The sequence below is a fragment of the Eleutherodactylus coqui genome, chromosome 2, assembly GCF_035609145.1.
Source record: "Eleutherodactylus coqui strain aEleCoq1 chromosome 2, aEleCoq1.hap1, whole genome shotgun sequence".
NCBI classification, from domain to species: domain Eukaryota; kingdom Metazoa; phylum Chordata; class Amphibia; order Anura; family Eleutherodactylidae; genus Eleutherodactylus; species Eleutherodactylus coqui.
This window is the reverse complement of record NC_089838.1, coordinates 58,696,882-58,720,749: the sequence shown is the minus strand read 5'-3', so window position 1 is coordinate 58,720,749 and position 23,868 is coordinate 58,696,882. Positions and strand designations below refer to the sequence as shown.

At 38.9% G+C, this 23,868-nt stretch overlaps 1 protein-coding gene across 1 annotated transcript in view; it reads right to left on the bottom strand.

Moving 5' to 3' along the window:
- Nucleotides 1-1,874: 1,874 nt before the first annotated feature.
- Nucleotides 1,875-23,868, bottom strand: part of SEC24A (SEC24 homolog A, COPII coat complex component) — an 84,760-nt gene continuing 62,766 nt past the window's right edge. Inside the window, exons 10-23 of the mRNA XM_066591023.1 lie at nucleotides 23,729-23,841; nucleotides 22,059-22,177; nucleotides 20,955-21,010; nucleotides 19,904-20,110; nucleotides 18,884-19,007; nucleotides 18,630-18,788; nucleotides 17,437-17,610; nucleotides 14,646-14,756; nucleotides 13,443-13,618; nucleotides 13,054-13,191; nucleotides 11,812-11,916; nucleotides 9,108-9,200; nucleotides 8,659-8,762; nucleotides 1,875-7,476 (exon numbers count right to left, since the gene is read on the bottom strand). Coding sequence (XP_066447120.1) covers nucleotides 7,362-7,476; nucleotides 8,659-8,762; nucleotides 9,108-9,200; nucleotides 11,812-11,916; nucleotides 13,054-13,191; nucleotides 13,443-13,618; nucleotides 14,646-14,756; nucleotides 17,437-17,610; nucleotides 18,630-18,788; nucleotides 18,884-19,007; nucleotides 19,904-20,110; nucleotides 20,955-21,010; nucleotides 22,059-22,177; nucleotides 23,729-23,841 — 1,794 coding nt within the window. The 3' untranslated portion in view covers nucleotides 1,875-7,361. The remainder of the gene's footprint in view (nucleotides 7,477-8,658; nucleotides 8,763-9,107; nucleotides 9,201-11,811; nucleotides 11,917-13,053; nucleotides 13,192-13,442; nucleotides 13,619-14,645; nucleotides 14,757-17,436; nucleotides 17,611-18,629; nucleotides 18,789-18,883; nucleotides 19,008-19,903; nucleotides 20,111-20,954; nucleotides 21,011-22,058; nucleotides 22,178-23,728; nucleotides 23,842-23,868) is intronic.

Genomic DNA, 23,868 nt, shown 5'->3' with positions numbered 1-23,868 from the left:
GACCATACCGTTGACCTGCTATTGTCACTTGTACAACTACTAGGGGTAATCAACTGTCACGTGTCGCTCTAGAGCTCTGACACTTGAGCGACACGGACCTCGTTAATTTGTGCTGGAGAAAGGAGCGTTTTAGCTCTGAAACGCGTTGAAATGCACTGACGTCTGGAGCCCTGTACAAATTAATAGACATTTATTTTAGCACAGAGAGCTCTGTCTCCTTCCTTTATACTGCACGGACTACACTGGTCCATACACCCATACGTGTCCCTTTTAGGCAGTCACAGTCGGTACCACATGGGTTACCCTGAGCGCAGGAGTCACTTTTTTCTTTTCCATTTGTCACTGTTTCTGGAGGTACAATCCCCTAGACTGATGTCCCCCCTTGGGACAAGGTTTTCCCCCACTTGTGACTACCACAATTCCTCTATACTTTTCTGTGTTTTTGATCACAAACTATCCCAGGTATACCTTCAACTGTTTACCTACAAGAGGTGCTGTCCAGTTTATCTACTCCTCTAAAAGCAGGATTTAGGCGCTCACCCCTAGGTTTTCAGACATGACTACGGCCGCTGTCAGTACCCAAACTAAACCTGGATTTGTCACAGAAGACAACCCAGATCCACTGTAGAAGGGCAGTTTTGTCATTCATGACAGCACTGCAAATGGAGGAGACAGTGGGTGGGTGTCGAAGGCAGTACATGTAATGGGTGCAGTGTGACTAAATGTCCTTCAGCCAAGCACATGGAAATTGTTTCAACAGACACAGGGGCCTGAAATGATGGTGCAAACTGTCTTTGGATGGCAGACAATGGAATAATTGGAGATACTCGTGCTTTGACAATCAGATTGTCCTTTTTACTGGTGGTCTGTCGAGGGCAGCCTGAGGCTGGTCGCCTTGTGTGCTTGCCCTCATGCACCCACTGGTTCCAACAGCTCCTGCCTGGTCACAAAGGACCAGGCAGCGGGCAATTCCCTGATATGACCATCAAACTTTGTGCATTAAAATTATTACCCCTTCTCCAACTATTAATAAGGCGAAATCTCTTTGATTGTACCATAGAGGCATGTCTAGTGATCAATAAGCTCTACACAAGTGGAAAAAAAAAGGACTACTACACTCAAGTAGCCACGGAGCCCTTTTGAGAGGCCAAGATGGAACCACTTTTAGGGCCTCAGGTGGCAAGGCCGTTCATCTAATCACACAACTCTAATCATTTGCATATGTGCCTGAGATGTAACGGTATGCAGAGTTTTGCAACAAAAGGGCAAGTCCTACATACTTGATTTTTTTTTTTAGACAGTGCATATATTTATTTATCTCCCAAAATAAAAAACAAATCTTTTGTGTTTTAGGATAAATATAAGAGCAGACTAGATGAACCAGCTAGCCTTTTTCTGCCATTAATTTAATACAAGGAAACATATATTGTAATATTGATAGAATCACATGTAGTAAAAACTGGACTTTTCATGCAATTCATAATGCCACCTGAAAATGTAACTTAACTCTTTCATGTCAACTGTCAGACATCTTCCTACATAAATCACTGAAGCTTGCCCAGCTCTGATGTCGGAAGATGTAAGACAGGGTATACTTACTGTATTCTACTGCCAGCTCCGCTACCGGCTCCGACGTGTCGTATGGTGTAGGTTACTGGCTTTAGCCAGCAGATGGCCTTCTTCAATAAAAGCAGAAACAAGCCCCCTAGGAAACCATTAATCCAAAAGTGGATTGGAAAGGGTAACTAATCTATTTACTAGGAATCAAATTTAAAAAAGAAAATGTGTGCTACCCAAATAAAATGAATCTCTCAAAAAAAAGAAAAATGCAATCTGAAGAGCATGTATTGGGGATAACAAAACAGGCCATTAAAAAGGATCACAACATTTTCAGTATCTTTATTAAATTGCCAAGTCTCATAAATTAGCACAGATAAAATAATCATTTGCATATGCTACAAATGACTTTTTACAGGAACAGAAAATTACAGTACAAACTGTAAAAATAAAGACAAGTAACTTGTCTCAATATTTTTCTCATTAAGAGGTGAAGTGTTCTCTATTCTTAATTCAAAGATTTTCCGCCTCCTACAGATATGATTTTAATGTTACAAATATTACACTACTTTACAAAATTCATACTTACTAGAAATGAATAACAAGTGTTATATACATTAATGTGGAATTGGATTCAGTTTAACTTCTACAACTGAGCTGTTGTCAATTAAAGGATATGATAAATATAACATTTTCCCTGCCAACAGAGGGCAGCATTTTCCTCTACCTGTGGCAGAATACATAATTTTTTTTATAAGGTTACTTGATTTTACATTTTGGTACACAGGTGGTCAGAGATAGCAGTCGAGTTTGAAAGCTACAGTCCAGAGCAATTTAACAAACAAAAGATGGCTGTCTAGTTTTCTAACTACCAGTATTTGCTGCGGTTGTGTGATATTGCCTGACAGCTGATCGTATATACATTCAAAAATCTTAAATATTAAGACAGCAGTACACAAATATCGGATGGAATCAGTAAATCTAATATCAATATCTTACTTTTATCTCATATATACTATAATTAGAGCAGTTTCCTTGCCGGCATCAAATTTTATATGCACATTTGATATCTGGCCAGAATGTACCCTCAAGCGGCTAGTAATTTTATTCATAAAAATTCGCTGGATTAATGCACTCTGAACATACAGTACAGCATGCTCATAATATATTGGTTAAATGATGCCTCCTATGTCAAGTACATAATATAAACGGCCTGAGAGAAATCATACTGCTGACCTAAGCAAAATCTGATCGGGCAAAAAGCAGTTATAGGAGATTAGGAAAACATGGCAGCTTGCGCCTAGAAATAGCAGAACCCTGTCACATTGGCTATGTACGATATTCAAATAAACATGGATGAAATGTATGAGACTCAGCTGCAATACCAAATATAACCCAAGGGAGCAGTGTTTGCAAAAGCAAAGGCAACTTGACAAGCAGAAAAAGAACTTCTGTAGTGTTACGATTTATCAAGTGAGTGGGCACAGACCTTTAAACTGGTTTCTAGTGGTTGACCATACCTCAGACATCAAATACTCTAAACTTCATAGAAGTGTTAAAGTTTAGAACTTCCAGAAGCCCCCTTCTTCACTTTCTCATGGAGCAGCACAGAAAGTTGGCTTGTGCTACCTTGACGCACTACAGCAGTTTAACGCAAGTATAGTAGAGCAAAAAACCCCTCCCGATCTCAGTACATCAACTTTCTTATGGATCCTCATGCGCCAAGTGAGCGAGGAAAGTGAAAGGGTTCCTTTGTTATTGATGGTGCATCATTTGACACGCAGTTTAGTAATAAATCAATGCATTACAAATCTGAAATCCATTACTGAACTGCCCTGTCTGGATCCAGGCCAAATTTAAACCATTTCACACTGTCAAAGAATGTGTTCAAACTATCCAATAATGCAAGAACTCAGCAGGAGGCCTTTTCCTCTTTGGCTTGAGCTTTAACTATATTAAAATATACCTAGAATGCATTACATACATACATACACTAAATTAACTGTACAATTTCTATTATACCAATTTTAAGGGGTATTTTACAAAAAGGAACATGTGTGTCTCTGTGCTGTAAGGCAAGATGTTCTTCTTGTCCAAACTCAAATCCTCATTATACGCAGTAAAAATGCATTAGAGACTACCATGAACCTTCATTCTGCTGAATGGTACAACAATTGACTTGATACACTGACCCAGTCCAATTCTTATAATTTGGGCATAAACTTGTACTATCCAAACAGCACAGATATACCGCTGGAAAGGCAGTAAAACATTGGAAACCTACAAATAATATTCTATGTAATGAATCTAATGATCTAAAGATGGCCATACAAATTGGGTCATTTGAGTCTGCTTTAAAAAAGCCCAGTCCTTGCACCCCGGGAGATAAGCAATCTTACGTGCACGGTTAGCATAAGCAACTGAACATTTGCAGCGTGAGGCCACATAAGACTTTTGTTGTGCTACGCCTTCAATTCTAGTGCGCCCTGTTGTCTACACAGAGACAGAAAAGGACTAAAGAATGGCTCCCTTTCTGGAATAAAACAGTTGTGTCCAGTATTGATGAGCTGAAATCCCAGATGCATTATATGGACAAGCGTCACACTGTTTCTGGAAACAAAGATCTTCTTTCAAGTGCTAAAAAGCCCTATTATAAATGTGAGATTTAACGCAGTCCACAAAATATTTCTATACAATAAATCTAAGATATCCGATTGGGCATAAGTGTCATTATTATAGTGTAATTCAGTGTGTCTTCTGCTCTGCCTTCAAATGATTCTGGCAGCCGATTTCGTTGCATTCCATTGAAAGATATGACAAAGTAAAGCTTTTCTAGTTACGGTCAACCTTAAAATGCACAGTCCACATAAATTAAAGCAAGAAGTTGCTCTGAAAATTCTGTTGGGTTGAACAGCTATAGTATTGCCCAGGAGTAAGAGCACAGTAGCAGCTTTAAGTCGCTACCTCAAATTCCATAGGCAGTCATAGTGGTCGCTTCACGGGGAAAGCCGTAGTCCAAAAAATACTCATTATACTGTGCAGTCACCTGTAATTAAAGGTCAGCACAGTGAAAGCAAATAGAGTGGTGGGCACAAGCTGGTAACATCACTCACCAGCACTTGCCGACCCTCTCCTTTCTGAAGCTCAGAAAAGGATTTAAAAATAAAAAATAAAAAAAAGAGGGAAAATGGGAACAAGAGAGGAGGCGATAATTTTTTCATAACCCAAACTTAGGAAGGACATTGGACTAAACCGTTGTTTAAAATCTAGTTCAACAGCAACTCGAATTGAAACAATTATTTGCTTGGTCACTAACCAGATCTCAAGTGGTCTAAGCATCGAAAGAAACCTTTTTTGTTTCATCTCCATGTTAGAGTTCGAGTAAACAATGCTGGCCAGACAACCGGCAGTGGCTTCTTTTAAAATGATGGCTAAATATGCATACAACTGTGGAAGTGTTACTTGATCTTTAAAAACTTTATTAATATGAAATTCAGAATAAAAAGGTGCATTTTTATTAAAACAAGGAAAATCAGAATCTGTTTCACATATCTTTGTTCTACCTTTCCACATTACAATAAATTAACCAAGAATATAGAAAGTTGTGCCAAATCATTAAAAAAAAATGACAAGGATAGCGGAAAGACTTCTTGCTAAACAAAGAAATCTAATGTGTTCTGACAATTTGCAGTTAGAAGTCTATTCCTCTAATGCCAAAGTGGTAGCAATTCTGTGTCATTTTATCAATGTTGATTGGGAATAAGCATTTCAGCTTGTTTTTAGATTTTCATTTCCAACATTGTTTTCTCCCCAATATTTAATACCATACTCCCAATGTATAACATGGGCATTGGTATGAGCAACAAAATGGCTTTGTATTCCTTAACATGTGCAGGCTGATAGAATCCAAGATTTTATCATAGATAAAAAAAAAGGAAAAACAAAAAAAACAAACTTTAGCTGTGATTGGCATTAGTTGAAATTCTAAAAGTTAAAACATATGAATTCAGATGTATTGCTGAATGCCTATGTAATCGCACATATGAGCTGTTAACCCCATTGTAGTGCATATAACGTTTACCTTTTGTTCATCAAGCAAATCTATGCCTTCTTCAAAACACCACACATATATGCACAGTGTTATGTATGACTATAATAATAATAATGTCGTTACACAGAATGCACAAAAATTACTTAACTTTGGTCCTAGAGGAGGAACAAAATTGTAGCAATGGACATGCACTTGCATATAGATCATTAATTGTTAGCACTAAGTTTGGCCAATGTGTAATAATAAACATCCTTTTTTGATCATTGCCTACTTTGCAAAACTTAGATGCAAACTATTGCTAAAATACAAATGGCTTCTGTGTCAGATAACTTCACTTAGTATTCACAGCATGTGTTCTGTTACCAAAACTTGCCAGAAGTAGAACTCCATGACTCAATTCAAAGACCTTCTGGTGGCACTTCCAGAGAACCATAACACCCTCCCCTCTAAAACTGCCTATACATATAAGGTAAGTGTCACCTAAAATGGTCATTCTTGGCCAACCACTGATAGGGAATGGGACATACATAAAATAAAAAAAAAAAAGTGAACTATTTTTTGTCATGGCTGACATCTCACATCAGTCTGCCAAAAATGTGATCCATCATGTTGGAAAAGTTGGCTGTTGTCAGCTGATTAGCCACTTTGCGCAAGCCCAGTGTGGTTTCTTACACTTCTTTTCGAACCTCGTTCCTCATCAGCCAGTTTAGTCTGGCATGTTGTTGGTGGAATCATTCATACAAAAAAAAAACAAAACCAAAACCGTACAGATTGGCTACATTTTGGGAGATTGTAGTTTTAGTTATACGGTCCACTTTACTCCTTTCTCATATGCAGGACCCCATTAGAAAAACCTGCAGAGATTAGTTATTAGCAAGCAGTAACAGTTGGCCGAGGTCCGACACAACCTCATCACTTCCTTTCAACACAATGAGAGTCACGAGAGAAGACAACGTGCTAAGGAGAAGGTTTGTTCGAATTTAGGTGCCGAAAATCCCAAGAACTGCCTGCCGACGATGGGTTTTCCGCCTTAGAGGTTTCTGATAATACACTTTGCATGAAGGCTTGCTACATAACTACATTTCAATCCCTGTAGGTTTTTAAGCCATAATAATGGCAACAAAATTATAGGAATAAAAGTCTACAGATGAAAACTACTTTTATGGCCGGCTGTAAATACATAATCTTCTACACAGGTAAAGTTTTGCCAGTTTATGAAAACATTTACACATATACATGTGAGTACAAAGCAGTTTGTCATAGCAGCAACTTGTATTTCAGCTAGTTAAATTTCAAAAATCTAGCAGCAAAATAAAATGCAAAAAAAAAAAAAAAAGGGAAAAAATAAAATCTGTTTTCCACAGTAAGATCTGACTTTATATTCTTAAATGTCTTTCACCTCCTGAATGCTGTAGAAACCTCATGGTGCCAATACAGGCTTCTGCATAAGGGCTACAATCACCTATCTGAAAGCAAATAACAGATTTTCAGCAGTTCTGGTAGACACCAGGTACAAAAGGCATGTCTGAATTCTTAGTTTTCCTTATACTCTATTGAAAATAGCTTGTGTGCTTGCACATATCTGTACCCATGTATGATCTGGAGATTATTTTTGCTGAAATCACAGTGTATGCACATCTTATTTCATGAGGCCTAGGCCTTAGCGATGCGGATGTAGCTCCAGGCCACGGTATGTGATACTGTTGGGATAGATTCATTCTCATGCACACTTGTTTAGTGCAAGTTTGTTTTTTTACTTGTTCACTTGTTGCTGGAGATGAAGAAGAAACTCATAGTATGATAAGGCCGATTCTGTTCTGTCTTCAATCAAGTTTTGAAGGAAAGTAGACTTTAAAGGACTCTCATCCCTTAGAAGAAAAGACAATTAGTCAATCATACACTGCCAGGACTCTTAGGGACATTTCTGTACACAAAAGGTGTTTACTCTTTATAATACATGATAGCTTACAGTAAGAACTTCACTTCCATTAACTGTTGCATATATGGTGCCAACATATTTTACGGCGCTTTAATGAGTGTCACAAAATTCAAAAAAATCAGTCCCTCTCTCTACTGGGGCTCATCATTTATTTTCTCCATTTTAATAACACATATGGGCAAATTTCATGGGCACAATTAAACCCATGCAAACACAAGATCATGTAATCTCAAATGAAGGGGTTGCGAATTTGAACGATAATCGTTCAGAAGACATTATCCAACGATTTTTTGGAACGATAATCATTCTCTGTGTGAAGGGGCCCTAGGCCAGGAAATCTCGCACTAGAAATGGTAAAATCGAAAAACAAACAAGAGCAGCTCTGCTTGGAAATAAATGGTTCTTTAAAATTTTGCAATGCAGACTAGAAAAAAAATCTCTGAAGAAAACAAGGGCATTGCTAGAATCACAGAGATAGCATTAATAAAACATAAAAATAAGCCGCGAATTGCCCAATATAAGACAGGGTTCTATTATGTGAATTGGAGAAATCCATTAAAAAAATGTTGTTGAAAGGACTAGTTGAATGACAGAACCTTAAAGTTTTTGACTCCAAGTACAGAGTTCCCAATACAAATACATTACAATGAGGAAAGAAGTCAAACAATTATTCCATGATATTCAATTTCCTGTTTAGTGTAAGGCTTTGTTCACGACATTGGGAGATTTCCCTAGCATACACGCAAAGTATTCATAATAGGGCTTCCATACCACAAAAAAAAAAAAGGTATGGACTATAGTAGATTATGTTAATACATACAACAGTATGAAGGGAAAAACAAACATGGACGTTATAACATGTACATTTTTTCCTCTTTTACTCAGTGGGGCCTATGATATATTCCACTAAACGCCTACGCAGTGGAACGTGTCACAGGCTTCTGTCGGAGATGAACGCCAGGACAATCTTCCAGTCAACATATCAAATGGAAGCCATTACCATGATGAGAACAGGGACTAACACTACCAAGAGGGAAAGGATGTGAAGATGCAGTCACTGACAAGCCGTACATTAAATCAACTATAATATAGTGATGTATTTCTCACTTACCCGATTATATGTAATGTTGGGAAGAAAGGTCTTTGCTCCCGAAGCCAGGCGATAAAAGCTACCAGTCTAATAGATTCAGCTGTATCCAGTTCAGGAAGCTGAGTCTGCTCACAATAGAAAACAATGCATTATAATTACATACGTAGTATGCTAGGCTGAACAAAAACATGTGCCCATCCAGTTTAGCCTATTACCCCCCAAAATAGATCCAGGGGAAGGCAACCAACCCCATGAGGTAGAAGCCAAATTTTGCTACCTTTATGGGAAAAATTAACAATGTTTACCTGGTTTTTTTTTTTTTTTTACTCGTGTTTTACTACTGGTTAGTTAGTAGCGAATGAAAGTTACTAACCACAGAAAACACATTTTTTGAAGGGATATCCAAAAACTCAACACCAGAAAATACTCAGGTACTATAAATAGGAGCATCGGAAAACCTGCGAACTTACCATGTCTTGAGATAATGCCGAGTAGTTAGCAACTCCAAGAACTTGAGTGGAGAAATTCTGGTTACAGTTGCGGCCCACCCACAGCAGCATAATCTAAACAGCCAATAAAACAATTACATTAAGAGGAAGACAACTACATATTTTATCTATCAATTTTATTACAAAATCAGTTCATTTTAAGTTGTAGTATTCTCTAAGGGAGAGTGTGGTGACAGACTCCCAAATTGTAGGAATATATCTGTCAAATTTACACCTATATATGGATTGATGATCATCTCCTTCAACTAATCTAACTGTAGAAATTGTGACATAAGTTTGCCAACACATAAGCCCATTGTGTGTGGCTGTCAGGGATATTACCAATTAGCATGGCTATGCACATTGTGATTGATCCACTGTAAAATCACACGCAGATCACAGCCAATTGTTGGGTAGCACCTGTATTTCAATAGCAAGTTTTGGTAGCACCTGGACTGATTTGGACTTTCCTTGTTTAGGAATGACCCCGAAGCAACCTGATCAGCCAATAAAGTAGTACTTAAAGGGGGTATCCAGGGAAAGAGTGTTACACAAAGCAGTAAACAACATTCACCCTTCGGCAACCTCTCCGGCCACCACTGATCTTCCCTACCAGGAGCTGGCAATGTAGTCTTTGACAAAAGGACAATGCGAATCCCTTCAGACTGTGAATAGCTGCAGAGCTCATGTGACCCAGGTAGGGTCTTCATCACTCCCCTCCCGAAAATGAAATTCAACAGGAACCAGACAGCCAGCAGCAGCGGGGTAAGGTAGACAGAGTATGTAGTCTGTTATTTTACTACTGCAAGCTCGGCAAGCTTGTGTTACACTATGTCCCTGGATAACCCCTTTAAAGTTCCCAGCAGTCCAGCTAAAGGAAAGCTGGGGCACTGAGGCAGTTTATAAAATTCAATGGGTGACCAATACATTTCATAGGGCTCCTCCAGAGTCACACTAGAAAAGCTAAACTTTACAAACCCCTTAATAAGGCCAACAGGACCAAACTGTCCCGTTGGTACTCAGGCTGCTACTTGTATTATTTATATAAGATGATTTTTGCATGGAAGAGACTCTGCTTACGGCTGCCTCTCCACGGGCGTATTTTCATTGCGTTCCCCGCGGCAATAATCCGGCCACGGGAAAAGTAATGAACGCTTTCCATAGCGTTGCTATGCAAAGCGCAGCCCTTCTGTCCACGAGCGGAGAATCATAGCGATTCTCCGCAGTGAGCTTATCTGTCAGGCTCAGTGCGGAGAACTGTCAGTTGGCTCCTGCTCCCCGGCGGCAGCTCTCGCGGTGGAGATCCACCGAGGGATATCGCTATGCCCGTAGACAGGCAGCCTTAAATAAAAAAAGGTTATTAAACTTCAAAGTACAGTTGTGAAATATTTTCATGCAAAGTATGACTGCAAGCAAGTACAGTCAAGTAAAAGAAGTTTTCATCCTAGAGTGAACTTTACAACAGGTAAGTAAAAACACGGATGTAGCCATGTGCCAAATTAATGTTTGGCAGGCTGCATCTGTTTACCTAATGCTATTTGCATAGTCATTGACAACAGTACAGGAACGGGGCTCAGAGTATAGATCAGCGCTCTCCGGGCACCGCGTTCCCCAACCTTTGATTCCCATAACGTAGTTTAAACTGTGTGTTCAAGTGTGAGTTTTTTTTCCCCTCAAAATGAACCAAAGAAATGTTAAAATATTAAAGCGCTGCGGAATAAGTTGGCGCTATACAAATAAAGATTATTAAGATTATTATTTAACTCCTACACAACATAGAACACACTTCTATTACCACAGCAATTCTTTAATACCATAAATTCCTTATCTTCTTTTTTATGGGGAAACTCGACATAAAATTCAAACTGAAACACTACAAAGCCCCAAAGACTTAGCAGGGACGGCTTTACTGGATTTTAAAACTAGATTATATTGCAGGACAACTACGATATTTAAGACACTGGGTATCAAATGAACCCCTTCCCAATGCAGACCACCACTTAATACAATACTCCACCTCCAATATTCCATGCTCAGTTTTAGAAAATATAAACTAGACATATTTTACTCATTCATAAACTGGCCATTCAAATATAAGTGTCAAAATATCAAGAATTACCATCTAAACTTTGGAAACAAATACTTTATGGAATAACAGAGGTTTCCCCACCTTTTTAAGATTCCCTGACTCTGAATATTGGGCTGAACATGGAGTTACATCGGCAACATTTTATTCAAAACATCTTTGTATCCTCTAATCTGAGTGTATCATACGTTCGTTGTATCTGTTCAGACTTCCACGAAGTCCTGCGATTACTCAAAATTCTCTCCAATACTTACTAGATCATCTTGCAACTTCATAATACTATCAAATAATATCACTTATCCTTAGATCTAATTAATGTTCACTATTGCCAAACTAATATTTACATCTGTAATATATATCACCTCTCTGGTAACATAATTCTTGATCTCTTGAAACGCCTTCTTTCCCCTTCTTACAAGAAACGATCAGTATCCATATCAGAATTCTATGTATTTTGTGACTCTAATCTATGTAATACCTTCCTTTATAATATTACACCTATCACACTTATTGAAAAATGTAATACATTGTAACGGTAATGGTTTCTATTAATATGTTGTTCTTCAGTAAAACAAGCTTATAAAAAGACCAGAATCATACCGTGCCGGCATCCATTAGGTAGACTCCATCTCTGCTTAGCTTTTCTACAGACAACTGAAGAATAGGTGGCTGAGGTATTGTTTTGTCATTGATGTTAAGGGCTCCCTGCAGGAAAATTACAGTGTTATTCATACTGCCAATAAAGCAGCAACATGTGCACATATTCACAATTAGTATAATGTTTACTATTTCTAGCATACCACAAGAGCTAACAAAATGATAATTGCTATACAGTGCTGAGAAATGTATATGCTATATGAAAAAGGAGTAAAAAAAAAAAAAAAAAAGTTACAGATCTCAAGAGGTGCCTAAAAACTTTGTGGCTAGCAGTCAGAAGATGACAGCAGCAAATTTTTTTGAAGATTTTTTTTTTTAAAGGCAGTCCAGAAAAAAACTCTAAATTTGGTATTGTCGTAATCATGCTGACCAAGCGAAGTTATGTCATTATTGCACACTGTGTAAGTTTGATCCCACCCCCTCCAAAGATGGTTTTCCACTTCACTCCACATAAAAAATTTTTTTCTGTTTTTCTGTTTTCAGATTATATGGTACATTAAATAGTACCATTGAAAACTACAAAAACAAGCCCTCTCACTAGCTACGACTATGAAAAAATAAAAACAAACAAGTTACGATTTTTTAAAAATGGGAAGGGGAAACCAATATTGGAAAAAAGAGGAAGGCTGCACCCTTAAGGGTTAACATGGTGAAAACAGAATTCATTTTCTTTTGCCATTTCACTCTACCCGGATTGAAATATTAATGATACTATATAAGGTGGTCTACAACGTATTTCCTCCATACATGTGACCTAACCTGAGATTACATGAGGGGAGAAGACCTCTTTTGCTGCACTCCAATCGCCAGCAGGATTTCTTTTATGCATCACATACTCTGGAACTCATTATCCCAGATGATCAGACTCTCCATGACCTTTAAAAAGCAACCTGAAAACCCACCGTTTTAGAAAAGCCTACAACTATGCATTTTTAGACAGAGTAAAATGATTTGGATTTACACTTTATTCTGATATATGCTAATAAGGTTATGGTCATCATCATAGACTTCGTAGCTGAATGTCTTCTAGCACTTTAAGTAATATCTGTTTAGAACCTTTTGTAGAAGGATCCAGAACCTCTGAATGGTGAGCTGTCAAGCAAACCTCTGACCCATCACGAGACAAACTGCTTACCCAGATAGATTCTCCTTAGAAAGTATGAGATAGTACAATTAAACACTCACCTCATCAGATAGATTATCTACTCTGTACAAGTTAGGATGTATCATAAGCATCAGGTACGCCAGCGGTTGACTCTTGATCTGACACATGGAGAATACCCTCTCATCCAAACTTGCATTTGTTCCCGTTTGGAAAGCTTTCTGTAGGTGAAAAAACAATATTATAAAAAGACAACAGATGAAGGGATATAGTTTGAGTATTCAACAAAAATGCTGTGCAGATGAGGCAAATTTTCAACCAATTCCTCATCTCTAAAATGTCTTTTGTGAAAATGAATCTAATATCTACATCCAAGTAGTACTAAATGAATTGGTTATATTCAGTACAGGTATGCTTAGTGATGCAACAAAAATGGTTCAAAATTAACTAACTTTAGCAGAAAAGAACTAACCTGCTTCAAGAGCGCCAGTACAAACATCGGGAAGAGACGCAACGAGTTTGGTGCTAGAAGACCTGGCTGTTGTACAGTTAGCACTGACGTACGGTAAGCAGACAGGGAATCTATTGCGGCGTTAACAAGGGCATCTCGAGCATCACTCAAACTTGATGAAATGGATCGGTCAACAGCTTAAGAAAGCAACAATAGTTATATTAGGATAAGTCCTGACATTAGTCTTCATGGCATTTGTATTCTATGGCAAGTATACAAAAGCGCTCATGAACAGAGATAGATCTGAACCTTCAAAAGCAACCTGCTGCCTCTACACTATAAGCAGATTCTATCTTTCTTCCTCCATTCATTGTAATTGTAAGTTCTTGAGGGCCCAGACACTCCTCCTGTACCAGTCTGTCACTTAGAAGTTCATGTTATTGTACTTTTAGTATTTATGGTCTCAGATTATATACTTAAATCTACATTTTATAAATTACAGAGCCCGAGTGGTGCATTAAAACACATATGGCCGCTAAACTAGAAGTTGGGTTTCTGCCTCATAACAAGGGGCCTTGCACCCTTCCAGGCCGCACCTCCCTTCCCCAATCCTGGTCCCCCCCCCATCCACTATGTTCCCCTTCCCCTACCCCTTTTTCTCTGTAATAATTTACCTGCATTTGCCGATTGATAAGACGTCAGTGTCATTAAAATTAGAAAATTAATAAAAATCTTCGTTAGAAAAAAAACAAACAAAAAAAAAACAGCACACAAAACACATATGGCCTACATCTATGCCAAAATTTTTACTTTTTTTACTCCTTACTTATTTCTACAATACATTAAATTCTTATGCAATAGTCCAGCCGAATGTTAACATATTCAAAAATCACAGCGGCTTGTAGTGGACAAGCAGAAGTTAGGGTTTGATCACATCCGCGTTCAGAGATTCCGTAACTGAATTCTGCTAAAATACACGATGAAACTGCATCGCTAATTTGTTCTAAATAATTTGGGTCATTGTGCGATTCAGCAATTTTGGTTTCATCACTGCTCGTTCCCTAGTCGAATAACGAACGGACAGCAAAACTGTGAACGAGTCCTTAGGAAACCTAAGCAAACAACTGTCCGCCCAGTTTTTGCTATGTCAGTTGCCATATAGGATCTTAAAACACTGTCTTTGAACAAGAAATTAAATTTTTATTACTAGACTTTCATACCTACCCATATTTGCCAACAGTCCAATCACTGCCTGCACATCAGCCCCAGCATATACATCGGATAATGCTGGAACAACAGGAAGGCACATCGTGTGCACTCGAATCCTCCGCTCTCCTGTTGGTAGACAAAGCGGGAACAAAAAAAAAATAAAAAAAAGTGAAACTTCAAAAGGCCCAACAAAATGATACTGCGCACCAATCCCATGTCAGCAAAATCCCCTCTTAGCACAATTCACCAATGAAGGGACTTCTAGATCATGGAGAGGTCACAGATTTACCAAAGACACTTTATAGTAGAGTTTCTTAAATTGTGCCCCCCTTCCTATGCTACACAGGCATTCTAGAGCCTACCGTATATACCGGCGTATAAGGCGACGGGGCGTATAAGACGACCCCCCAACTGTCACCTTATACGCCGGTATTCAGTGGAGAAAAAAAAAAAAATTCATTACTCACCTGCCCCGGTGTTCTGTCGCGCTCCGGCAGGATGTCGCTCGCTCCGGCAGGCTGTCGCTCGCTCCCGCAGGCTGTCGCTCGCTCCTCGTCCCGGCGCAGCATAGCTTTCTGAATGCGGGGCTTGAAATCCCCGCTTCCAGAAAGCTAATACACACGCCGGCAGCCATGACAGCATTGAATGGCTGTGATTGGCTGAAGGCGCACGTGTTAGCAATCACACTATTCAATGATGTCATTGAATAGTGTGATTGGCTGAAGCCACGTGCGCTTTAGCCAATCACAGCCATTCAATGATGTCATGGCTGCCGGCGTGTGTATTAGCTTTCTGGAAGCGGGGATTTCAAGCCCCGCATTCAGAAAGCTATGCTGCGCCGGGGACGAGGAGCGAGCGACAGCCTGCCGGAGCGAGCGACATCCTGCCGGAGCGCGACAGAACACCGGGGCAGGTGAGTAATGAATTTTTTTTTTTTACACTTTTTTTTTGAATTACCGGCGTATAAGACGACCCCCGACTGCAGAGCAGATTTTTCGGGGTTCAAAAGTCGTCTTATACGCCGGTATATACGGTATATTTAAACCAATATCTGGTTTAGTAACAGAATTAAATCCTTTGTGCATATTTTAAATGTTCTACTGGGATCAGAAGACAATTTATTGTAAATTTAGGTAATTTTCAAATATTTTAGCACGGGTACAGCACCATACTCCAACTGCTGAGCCCTCAAAAGAAAGATTTTAGATTTCGTGGATTAAAACATAAGCTCGCCTTTCAGGTAGCTTAACCAATGTATTAGGAAATGGCCTAAACGATAATATCCTACTCTAACCGTATAAAGGAACCATATGATACGCTTAATAAAAATTATTAATAATCAAAAATAACTCCTCAGCAGAACGCAGGGCACAGCTTATAGCTGCCAGTATTCTGCCTATAGAACATTCAAAATAGACAGGCCACAGTAGCCCAATGTCTGCATTTCAAAATGAATACACTGCTAGCAAAAGTGAAGTGGTGTGTAGGTTTTACTCCAATATGTGCTTCTATTCTACTGATCCCTTATGTTGAGTGGAAGCCTGACATATAACATTTTCCAAAAGCATTTTATTTGTTTTCTATTTATTTGCACATGTTATATGCTCACAGCGCCTGCACTGTTTATTTTGGACTAAATTAAAGCCAGAAACGAACTTTTAAACCCGTGCAAGCATCATCACCAACCTCACAGAAATCCAGATAAGAGTTAAAAGGACAAGCAAACCGAATAGAACATGTGAATAAAATGCCCTCAAGGAGATAAAATTTAACCATGTGATTGTGAAGGGTGTATGGAGCAGGATCGGAAGCAGAGACCGCTGCATATGCAGGCAACTGCTGTGTGATGGGAGTTAGCTCTGATTGCAGCAGTAAACTGGGTAGATGCTGGGGTCAAATCTGATCATATGTCTAAGTAGTCAGCCGGAGGAGGGGTATTTTTTAACCAGCTTCTGGCACTCCATTCATCCAACATGATAGCAGGGAGCCAATGGGATAGCATGGAGTCTAGTGAAGGCTTGCAGGGCTGCTGTGCATGGATGCTTATTAAGCCCTGCTTGTAGCATGGCTTAATAGGAAACAAAAAAAAAAAACAACAAAAAACAAACACACGATATACTACAATACTGGGGTGTTGCAGTATATATTGTACAAATGATCATATGACTGAATGCAAGTACAAATCCTCTACAGAGATTTTTCACAGTACAAAAAAAAACCCCCCCAAAAAAAACAAAAAACAAAAAAAACACATCACCACACAAAACACATTTCCCCATTGGCTTCCCATAAGAAATCTAAACAATAAGAAAAGACACAAAAATACAGATATTTGGTAGAACAATGTTTATAAAAGTCTAAACTACAGAAATATGACAATATTAATCCTGCATGGCGAACACCTTAAAAAAATAAAAATATTAGTACAGTTGTTCTGGCTCCCCCAAAAATTGAATGAAAGGTGATCAAAAAGATGTATGTACCCCAAAATGGTCCGAATGCAAACAGCTTATTCCGCAAAAAAAATGAGCCGCAACAAAATTTAAATTGACACAAAAATAAATTGTGGGTCTCCAAATGTGGTAAAAGAAAGCAATTTATGTTTTTTTTAAGCCTGTAAAAGGTTAACAAAAGTGGTAAACTATTTGATCACTAAAAAAAACAAAAAAAACCCATCCCATTTCAGAACAATGGCATGTAAAAGGTAAAAAAAGGTTCTGGTGTTAAAAATGGGCTAATGAGCTTGAGTCACAGATCTGTGCTGAAGAAAGATTCAAATATTTTCGTATACCTACAAAGCACTTACCTTTACTGGACGTGTATAAAAGAGCAGACTGAAAGGAGACCACAGGTGTATCGGTCAGATTTTCCTCCACAGACATCTGTACTGCATACCCAGCATCAGGATTTACATTGGGAAGTGACAGAAGATCCGTAGACCGAACAAAGAAGTTTCCATGAAATGTATGGATAGAAAGGCCTACAGAAGGGTGCAAATACAACAAATTCAAATCTTGCAAATGGTGAATACTATTAAATGGCAAGTGAAGCTGAACACACACACATTAGACATCTGAAGGTTTCAGCTACCAATCTAATAATATTCATGAGGGCAATAAAAACTACATCCTCAGACTGTAACCAAATTTATGCTGTCCTGAGTCCCTTTAACCCCTTTAGTGGCACGCCCGGAAAATCATGCAGTTAAACCCTGGAAGATTTCCTTGGATAGCTCTAGTGCTGAAATGCTGGCCAGGACACAGTTATTGTGCCACTGTACACGCTTGCCATTTCAAATTACCTCAGGAAAATCTCCGGGGCTTGCTGCGCTGACATGATAATAAACCTGCCACTGAAGGGGTTAAAGCCTATATCCACATGATTATTATACAGCTTACATTTAATCCAGTTAAAAAGGTTGAATAAGTTTGTAGTGAGTTCTGCAGAATGTGGAAATCTCTACGCATTCTTTGCCAATTCAAAGTCTGAACAGAGCAGGTTATGATGAAATCCTTCTGGGAACTGTAGCCCTTTTACAGTAACCTGAGGTAGGATAAACTACAATGTTTCCTTGAATTATAGGAGTTTAGATAGACGGATGCCTGAATCATGACTAACTCTAGACTATAATGAGGGCTTTAATTTAGGACAGGTACAATAGAAAAGCAATGTTTGTATAAGTTGACTCCACTCAAGATGATATTGAGAGAGATATATATATAAAAACACATGTGTATAAAGGCGGATATAACCTTTCGTTTTTGGTTAGAAAAAAAATATAAAAACTGCAAGGTGCCAAGAAACGAATATTTTAGAAGCAGGTCTGAAATCGTTCAAGACAAAAAGGAACAAAATTTCTGTTCATATAACCGATCAAGACCCATCACACATATCCTGGAGGTACAGAAAGTAAATAAAAGTATGGTCTGATGGCCATTCTAGACAATAGGAAAGTGGTTCTTTATGGCAGTAAAATGGTCAGTCTGGTTTCATACGAACCTTTGGTGCATCTTATCCTCATAACAGCCTCAAAGCCAATCTTCCGGGTAAGGTATCGCTTTAATTCTTTCTGCAGTTTCTCTACTTGCACTGGATTATGCTGGTGATGGTAAGCGCGGTAATAGTAAACACTACCAGCCGAGTATCTAGAAATGCAACCTGAAACAAATTAGGAAATGTAAGTATTGTAATACAAAACAAAAGGAATGTCACACAAGCTGAGTATTGAAACAAATCTGATGTTGGTACCGTACCCAAAGAAGCCAAATCAGAGTATCGGCCACTTAGGAGAAACAGATCGACTGCTACTTGCTGTCCTGAACAATCCAAGGCAAGTTTCTTGTAAAAGTCAGTGGCTGGTGTCAAATTATGAATCTCCTGTAAAACAGAGTGGATTAATTCATAGAAAAGGAGGTCCTGTAGTTCCTATTGGTACTATTTTGGAGTACATACAACTTTTTAATTACATTTTTTTGGGAGACCAGGTGACTAAAAAATGCGCAATTTTAGTATTTTTTTTAATTTTTACTGACGTTCATTGCACGGGGTAAATAATGTGTTATTTTGATAGATCGGACTTTTACAGATTCTTTTATTATAAATATGGCAAAAGGTTTTTTTTGTTTTTTTTTTACTTTTATTAAATTTTTTTTTATTAATAAAACTTTTTAAAACTATTTTTTACTTTTTTTTCTCTTTTAGTCCCCATAGGGGGACAAAAACTTGCGATGCTTTTTTCACTCTTCCAGTATGATGTAGTGCCATAGAATTACATTATACAGCGATTTGACAGGCATGGCTGATAGGCAATGGCAGCCCTGGGGCCTTTCAGAAGGCCTATGGCTGCCATGGCAACCACACTGCAATTGACGATCTTATTACAGGGGGCAACGTGGGACTCCTGAACATCGATTGGGGCATTTAATGGGTTAACAACTCTTATCAATAGGGCGGTATATTGGAACTGTTGCATACCTGCGATCCCCTCCATACAAAGCCCGATCCTGCAGTACGTAAATGTACGTCCTGTACGTTAAGGCCTTAATAAAAATAGGACTGCCAGAACTCAAACAACCCCTTTGAAGTCTTATCCTTTGGATATTGTATAATTGGATTAAAGTTTAATTCTGTATACACACTATTTTAGATCTATATCATAAAGAAAACTATAATGAAACTTCGTAAAGGGAACAGATTCGTGCAATTAAAAAAGGATTCTTGTTTTTATTTTACAATTGCATAAACTCAAGCACGTAGTTTAATGTAGGCTTCACCTTTGCAGTGGACTTCTGGTTAGGTTCCTCTCGGGGTTTCAAAGCTCCTGCACCTACTGTTGGCAGCTGGGTTTGGAACACAGATATTCTTCCTCCAGTGGGTGATATCAGCTTGTACGCAGCCTGCAGTGCGGGCCCGAGAGCACTCTGAGTCTCCGATGACTTGGTGAACATTTGTGGAAGGTTCTTTAGCAAGTCCTGGACCAACTAAGTATAGAAAACATTAACTCAGTTGTTAAATAGCAGAGCACATTTGTATATATCCCCCTGAGCTAACAAATGTGGCAAGACCCAGTTTCTATAGGTGACAAACTACAATTGTGAATTTGGAAGCTCCCTCATATAATCATCTACACATTCTAACTAACACACTATAATTATTTAATTTCCACAAGGTTTTTTCCTTAGGTACATATAACTTTAGAAAACTTTCAGCTTTTTCCTCAACTATTCTTGTTAAAAAAAATGACTCATGTTGAAACCAGTGACTGATCTGCAGGCAGTATGTTGTAGAGCAGGAGGAATTGAGCAGATTGATAGGTTTTGTGGAAAGCGATTTAGTAGAGTTTGTAATTTACGGATGTAAATCCCTGCTTATTCTGAGCTTAGGAGTCCACAGGGTGGTCCCATCAGTAACGGACCGCCTTCCCTTGTGACGGTCCATATAGCAATGTCTGTCATCTCTGTGCAGGTCCCTACTGGACTCTAAGCATTGAGCAAGCAGCGATTTAAATCTATCATATTGAATCATTTCCACAAGCTGCCCCTGCTTTATACAATGCTGCTCACGTTGTACCTGCAGTTCTATCAGTTCTAACTAGTGGCTTTGCTCAGAAAAAAAATTGGGCAGCTTTTGGTATGCCAGAGTATTTTAAACATATGCAATACTACAAGTTATTTCTTCTGTCTTTTATGACCCAATATACATTTTATTGGAGCAGTTAGAAATAATCATTCAATTACATTGCAACAAACTGAAGTTAAAAATTTCCCAGAGGCTACTGGGAAAATATTGAAGTACCAATGTTAACATTTGCTGGATATTCCATACCTCTTTGCATTCATTTAAATTAACCAACAGGTTCTCAGGCATTGGGATAAACACATCTGCAAATGGACACAAATCATATTGTTCAGTGCTGTTTATTGTAGAAGTTTACAGTTCATGAAACATTTGTTGTACATCATGGGGCATACACAAAATGTGTTTAGATTCTTTTTTTATTCAGCATTATACGAGCTAGGCCTCTTGCAAAACTGGTGGATTTGCATTGCGAAATCTGGAGCAGGATTTCGCCTTCGGATTCTGCAGCAAATCCAGCCCATAGCATGCTATGGCAAAATGCGATTCAGGCCCATGAGCGGAAATAGATTGCGATTTTCTGCTCGCAAGGGAGAAATCATAGCATGGCCGGCTGCCACTGAGGTCAATCGCATAATGACGCGGCTCCCGCGACAGTCGCCATAGTGATGGCCCAGCGTCCCTTGAACTGCACGTGTGCCGGCTGCACACTCACAGCAGAGGAGGAAGGCGGTGGAGCGTAAGCTGGAGTCACCGGGTCGAACTTCACTGCGGGAATCCCGCATGTGGGGTCCGAGCTGCTCGTGTACAGGAGGCCTTATACACCTTTGCAGCCAATATTTTTTGCCACCAGCTCCTATATAGACACATATGTATCCACAATAACATTATAGAAACACTGTCTGATCCGATCCAACTGTCATGAGTTTTCCTTACAGCCTTATGCGGTTTTTATGGTATGTTCAGACAAAAACAGGGTATACAAATTGATGCAGTTTCAGGCCAATCAGGTGATCAAGGAGCATGCTAAAAAGGCAAAAAACAGTATGTGTGGCTAATTTGAAGACGTCGGCATGCTCATAGAAACTGCCTAAAGATAAAGATATGTTGAACAAAAGGTGCCTCTATTGAGAGCCATTTTATCACATGGATGAGTTTATTAAAGGTTTCTGCAAATTGGAAAACAAAATAATGCCTCTACAGCTCCGACTATTGATAGGTAGCATTGCTGCAAATCAATGTCAGACCGTTTAATAGGCCTTGTAACAATGACTGGGAATATAAGAACAAACCAGAATCTTTAGCAGAAGGAAGATACAATTTGACATGTTCGTCACAATAAAGGATACTTACCATCTATATCGGTCACCACTAACATTTGAGGCTGTGACAATCCTTCTTGTAAACTGTAGAAATGGATTGTGCTGTCAAATGTGATAAAACCTATCTTCGTCCTTGTATTGCCAGGAAGCCTGTGTGTAAAGTAATGGGGTTTGTAAGAGTTCTGGATTGCTAGTTCCATGGCATTTCTGCTCCTAATGAGGTTCTGCTGGAAGTTTTGCCAACGCGGACAGAATCCATTTTGCAACCCTGAAACGTCATACCAAGCAAAATCTAAAAGGTCAGCTTTGTCAGAGTCATTGGGCTCTACATGACCCAAAAGTTTATTTTAACAAAACAGTGACAAATACTCTCTTGTCCTTTACTAGGTCGCAACTGAAGTCTTTAGCGGTCGTAACATGGCAGTGCAATCATAAACAAGAAGTATATTCCATGCCATATAGGTTTCCTGATGATGACCATTCTCCAAAGGAATACGAAATAAGCCACCAGTTATCTATACATTTTAACGTTTTCCAAGCCACTTCAGAACTTACTGTTGATGTTATATGACACATCTGGAGGAATTACAGGAATTATCCAGGATTTTATCTTTTTTTTTTTTACATAGCTACCTAATATATCATAAGGACACAACAAAAGCCATATTTGCGCGCTCTGTAGCTTCTCGTCTGCTGGGACCAGGTCCCCGCTGCTCTTCACTTCTAGGTGCTGAACAAAGATGTTCCGACACTAGGTCACATGATCGCTTTAGCAAATCATTGGCTTAAGTGGCTGCAGCAGTCACATGGTCCTGTGTTGGTGATGCCATATACTAACTTCCTGCACCCAGAAAGTAAAGAGTGGCAGCGATGGGCGGTGGCTGAACAGAAGTTGGGGAGTGGGGGAGAAGAGTATGGCAGGGATCACTGAGAGGCAAGGTCATTATCCATTTGACGTATTAAAAATTGCAACAAATCTATGTCTCTTTGCAACAGTCGTAGATTTCAAATACTGTTAAAGATTTAGATAAAAGAAACCAGTTAAAACAACCGCTGCCATTTCCAAAGCAGACAAATGTCTCTCATCCACTTGCTTGAACCGCTTCTATGCGATTGTGCTCCCATCTACAGTTATGGCAGATGAAACCAACAGTTATTTGTGCCCGTTTCAGTCAACTGAAATAACTTTACAACACGCGATAGGGCCCCTCCCCCATGTCCTTTTTCCTGTGATTCTTCTAATTTTTAGAATAGCTCAACACATGCCTCCTAATAAATTTGGGGCATCTCAGTTTAGGACTGGAGTATGAAATGCCATTCTAAATAAGTTCTCCCATTGTCTTCAATTAATGTTTTTACATATTCCTCCTTATTAGAGACTTCAAGTTCTATGGACCTGCCAACTATCATCTATGTACGATGGGCAATTAACATAAAGAGGACTCAATTACTAGTCTAGGTAAAAATATTTTAAAAAAATTGTATAAATAGAGCTTGATGCTAAAATATTGAAGCTACGCAGTAACAGTAGTGCAAAGCCTTACAATGCAACACTAGGGTTGTGCATTTCATTCTTCACTGTTTTTCTCTTATTGTTCATAGACTGCATATACATCTATAGGTCCTCATAGATTGTACTTCTCTAAGAACCAGTTTTTGAAACAAAGAAAGAAACTAATAGTAATATAAATGTGTACTTGCCATTCCAGATTGTCGAGTAAGGACTGACAAACAGTGTTCAGATAACCCGTTTCTATAGCGTTGTGGGACACATCAAACATGAACAGATACACAGGAGGCTGAGGGGGTCGCAGCTAGAAAATAAGAGGGGAGGGAGGGGA